The following is a 4,706-nucleotide window of genomic DNA, read 5'->3' on the forward strand; positions in this document are numbered from 1 at the left end:
AATATGCACTATAATTTAAATATATAAAAATTATTTTATTATATTTATATATATAAATTAAATATATTATAGCTTTGCAGTATGATTTATTTATTAAGTTATAATTTTCTTAATATATGATATATATAGATAAAAAAATATAATTTATTTTGAAATTTTTTATAAAAAAAGTTATGATACTTATTTATTCTAATACAATTTTAAAAATTTTATTTAATAAAATGTGTATGTACTTGAATTTAATAACAATATTGGACTTAATAACAATTTAGAGAAGAGGTAAAATTGAATTTTTAGTTGAAATATGTATCAATTGACAATTAAAATATTTACAATATTTCATATTTCAATTTGTTTATTTAACAATAGTTCGTTTATCTAAGATGACCAAGAAATATTAGAAAATAAATGGGCTTTCACGGGCTAAAAGCATAGTATCTAGCCCAGATGTTTACTTCAAAGGGCCCAAAGAAATTAACCAAAAACAGAAAAACAACGATTTAAATGAAAATTAAATTGGAAAAAAGAAAAGGGGGGAGAGAACTTGTTCGTCTGTTCCATCAATGGCGACCGCCATGAGATCGATTTCTCGCGGCTTGAGGAAGCATAAATTCGTTCAGCTGTATAATTCTTGCTCCTTCTTACACACGCATTCGACCAGTTTTGGTTAGTATCTCTTTTGCTCGAGTTACTGATTAATTCAGAAAAGAATGTAGTTATTTGTGTAACTATTCGTGCTTGTTTACTGATCAACAACTCGTTCTTATGTTTTAATTTGAAAATGAATGGATTGGTGTATTCTTATGCGAGCTGTGAGGCTTCTTCTTTGGCTGTGCTGGACTGTATTTTTCTACTTCTTTTGTTGATGCAATGTGCCGGGGGGAGGGTGATTGAGTTCGTGTGTTTTGGTTGGGGAAGCCTGTATTTTTGTTTTTGTGCTCGCCGCCTGTGTCGGACCTGTTGAAACAAATGGCTAATGGGCTAATCCAGCTTATTTTAAAGTTAGTAAGCCAGCATTTTATTGGTGGACCTAGAAAATTTATCCCAGGAGGGTGAGAGGAGGATAAGGTCAATTTCTTACATTCTGAGGGAGATACTAAGTCTTGGAAAAATCAGATGATTTTTTTTTAAAAAAAAATTACTTGATTTGGTGGCCGTCCCATGTCTTCCACTGATGCAATTGGTTTCTGTGTATCTGTTATCTGATGCAATGGAACAAAGTGCATGCTGAATCACTCAGTAACTCTTAATTTTTGAATGTTTGGTATTGCTAATGTTCTTTTCAGGATACAAGGAAGTTAAGGAGGAGGAAAAAAGTCGGCTGGTTGGTAACGTTTTCACGAGCGTGGCAACAAATTATGATCTCATGAATGATTTGATGAGTGGTGGAATGCATAGATTATGGAAAGAAAAGTTTGTTCTCTCTTTTGATTGTAGGATGACGAGTTACAATGTTCACTCTTTCTTTAAATACTTTATGATGTTTATTCTAACTCTATTGGGTTTTTATTGTTCAAATATGATCGCAGATTGGTTTCCAAATTGAATCCATTTCCAGGGATGAAGCACCTTGATGTGGCGGGTGGAACTGGTGAGCTTTGAATATGCTATTAGTGTTTGTTGAGTGCTGTTAGGTACATTTGTATGTGCATGAAGCAGATGAACATAGGATTCCAGTAAATCTTGTATTATGATATGGATAATATTTGTTTGTTACATCTGTGCATGTAAGATTCGCTCGCTAATTTTTAGGTTTTGCCTGTATCAAGTTTTTACTTTTCTTTTTAGTTTTTATTGTTGATTGAATCTCATAAAAAGGAGATGGTACTTTGTAGCAATATCTTGTGAGTCTTTAAAGATTTATGGACTTGCCTGAAGGTTAAATGGACTTGCCCGAAGTTTAAGCTCGATGCATAATCATTTGAGTGGAGAAAATTGTATTTTCTTGGAATTTAAAATTTATTTGGCAGCTGCTGGTACTTTTATTATTTCCAAGGCATGAGTAAAATCTCTCTTGTTTACAGGGGATGTTGCTTTCAGGATCCTGGAATATATCAACGATGTTGGACGTCGAGCCTTGCGAGATCATGATGATAACGTGCCCGAAGAAACTCAAATTTTTGTTTGTGATATAAACTCCAATATGTTAACTGTTGGGAAAAAGCGAGCTCAAGAGAGGGGTGAGCGGATACTGTATTCTTTGATTATTATTTACCTGTCACAGTGCATAATGAGGAAAAGCTTTGGCTGATGGGGTTTTCAAATTCAATAATTCAAGCAAACATTATATGCTCTTAGGTTTGAGGAGGTGCTCATAAATTGAAACTAACCAATGATTATCCAAGGAAACTAATTATCTGTTAACTGAAGCATATGGAAATGGTCGGGGATGGATCTAGAATTTGGGACAGAACATTCCGCTGCTTACACTTGAAAAAGCAGCTTTCAAGGGCATGTAATAATCCTTTTGAAATTCCAGTCGAGTCGAAGGATTTTCACTCCCTATTGGGTTTTCACTGTTGCATATTAATATGCTTCAACAATACAATATTTACATACCAAATAACTATACAGCTCCCTTCGATTATCATATCAAAATCGAGATGTGCCCATATTGGCCAAGTTTTCCAAGATTGAACTAGGTGTATTATTCTAAAGGAGCATAACTATATGCATTCAGGTTTCGGAGAGGATAAGTCTCTTATTTGGGTTGAAGGAGATGCAGAAGCGTTGAAGTTTGAAGACAACTCGATGGACGGTTATACAATTGCATTTGGAATTAGGAATGTTACGCACATAGAAAAAGCTCTTGCAGAAGCTTTCAGGTTTTCTTCCTTTTCTCCATTTTGTGCTCTAGTTTTACTTGATAGTTTTTTTTTTTAATATCCTAGAGCTTCCTGGTAAATCGGGCACCATCCAATAATTTGTACGCATATTTTGACAATGTACAACAATCTCTTGCTTTTACAGCAGCAACGTTCTACCACTGTGAGGTTGGTTGAGTGGGTATATCTGCATTTTTCATTGTCGAGTAACTGTTATTGATATTTTATCAATATTTTTTTAACTAAAAATTACACACGATCAGGTCTAGTTATTCTAGCAAGGTCAGGAACTTATTTTGGATTGCGTGGGGGGAACAAAAATGTCAAATTTTACCAAATTGTATTGTATATGAAAACCTTACAGGTATATAAGCAATTATTTTTTTGTGCGTGATGGGGGTTAACCGCCTCAGCTGGCCGTGCTCTCCTCTGTATCCTAGAAAATACTCAATATCTAGGAATTGAGTGCTTTCCATTTTCTTTATCATACCAAGTTTTAGAAGCACAAATCATTCATCCATATTTGTACATGGTTTTTCTGGATGATTTACTCTCTTTATTCCTTTTCTCTGTGCAGTGAAAATTGAACCCATTCTGGTTTTTTACGTCATTGATGTGTTTTTCAGGGTCTTGAAACGGGGAGGAAGATTTCTTTGCCTTGAACTGAGCCATGTAGAACTTCCAATTATTAAAGAGTTGTAAGTATTTCGATCTTGTAGCTTACAGAAGCACCCCTTTTCCTGTTTTCCACCCACCATCATAATAATGTCTCTTGTATCGGTTTCAAGGGGCAATAACTTTTCCAATGTCACCCCTGGTATTTTCTTTCGTTTTTACACGTACAAAGTAGATTCGAGATGGATTCCTTTGTGCGATTAATTCTTCAAAACTATTATGTGAAGCAAGAGCCAGAGTCTAATTTTAGGCATAAACATCTATGTCCTGGTTGATCAAAGGTTGACCTGTCGGACGTTCAGTCTTTCATAACTTCACAAGCATTAGATGATTGAGGAGAGTTATAAATTCGTACACAACAGTGATATACTTGCCTTGATCTGTTATCAAGCCACATCTTTCATTCTTTTATTGTTTTAGTGCATATGTTGCCATTGTCAATGATATGAGCTCTCTTTTGTCCTCTGTTTAGGTATGATTTTTACTCTTTCTCGGTTATTCCGGTGATAGGAGAGTTAGTTGCGGGTGATCGTGAATCTTATCAGTATTTGGTCGAGAGTATTCGCCGTTTCCCCACTCAGGTAGAGTGCATGAATTTACCACGACTTTTGTGTTTTCATGTACAAGAGCACGTCGAGTGATCTTTTGTTGAGTGGTTTTTGATTTACGCTTATACTTTACGATCTTTACTCTTCACCTGCAGGAAAAATTCGGCTCAATGATAGCGGAGGCCGGGTTTCAGAATGTTGAGTATGAAAATCTAGTTGGTGGAGTCGTTGCCATCCATTCTGGGCTCAAATTTTAGGCTTTCTACGCTTTCTCAAACTTGGGTTCCTCCCATTTGTTCCTTCATTTTCTTTTGTAGACAGTTTAGTGGAAAAGGTGATGATAACCGGTATATTTATTTGAAAATTATTTATGCTAGGAGGAGGCAACTTTGCATATTACAGGGATCCCAAATTTCCATGATGGACCAAATTAATGTAATAAAACTTGCTCCAAAGTCCCATATCCTATGTTATTTTTAGTTGCGGTGATGAAAATTCTGTTAATTAATACGATGGGTATTTAGTAAGTTTACTCAATGACTTAGATGAACTTTCAAAAACCGAAAAAAATCGAATTGACTCGTGATTTGGTTTTTTGCAAATAATGCAAGACCGAGAATTGATTATTGTGACTTGTATTGTCTTGCCTTTCCAATTG

General features: G+C 35.0%; 1 protein-coding gene across 1 annotated transcript; it reads left to right on the forward strand.

Annotated features, from left to right (window-relative positions):
* Nucleotides 1-504: 504 nt before the first annotated feature.
* LOC142529889 (2-methoxy-6-polyprenyl-1,4-benzoquinol methylase, mitochondrial) lies at nucleotides 505-4,424 on the forward strand. Its single transcript, XM_075635580.1, has 8 exons — nucleotides 505-666; nucleotides 1,287-1,413; nucleotides 1,530-1,591; nucleotides 2,025-2,180; nucleotides 2,681-2,825; nucleotides 3,452-3,523; nucleotides 3,973-4,081; nucleotides 4,204-4,424. The coding sequence occupies exons 1-8, from the start codon at nucleotides 564-566 to the stop codon at nucleotides 4,303-4,305; spliced, it is 876 nt and encodes a 291-aa protein (XP_075491695.1). The 5' UTR covers nucleotides 505-563; the 3' UTR covers nucleotides 4,306-4,424.
* The last annotated feature ends 282 nt before the right edge of the window (nucleotides 4,425-4,706 follow it).

The sequence above is a fragment of the Primulina tabacum genome, chromosome 16, assembly GCF_025594145.1.
Source record: "Primulina tabacum isolate GXHZ01 chromosome 16, ASM2559414v2, whole genome shotgun sequence".
Classification (NCBI taxonomy): domain Eukaryota; kingdom Viridiplantae; phylum Streptophyta; class Magnoliopsida; order Lamiales; family Gesneriaceae; genus Primulina; species Primulina tabacum.

What these genes read in the sequence shown, in the direction of transcription:
- LOC142529889 (XM_075635580.1), top strand. Translation starts at nt 564, where the DNA reads ATGGCGACCGCCATGAGATCGATTTCTCGCGGCTTGAGGAAGCATAAA. An exon ending in AAAGCGAGCTCAAGAGAGGG is followed by an intron (nt 2,181 to 2,680) that starts GTGAGCGGATAC and finishes ATATGCATTCAG; the next exon opens with GTTTCGGAGAGGATAAGTCT. An exon ending in TTCGCCGTTTCCCCACTCAG is followed by an intron (nt 4,082 to 4,203) that starts GTAGAGTGCATG and finishes CTTCACCTGCAG; the next exon opens with GAAAAATTCGGCTCAATGAT.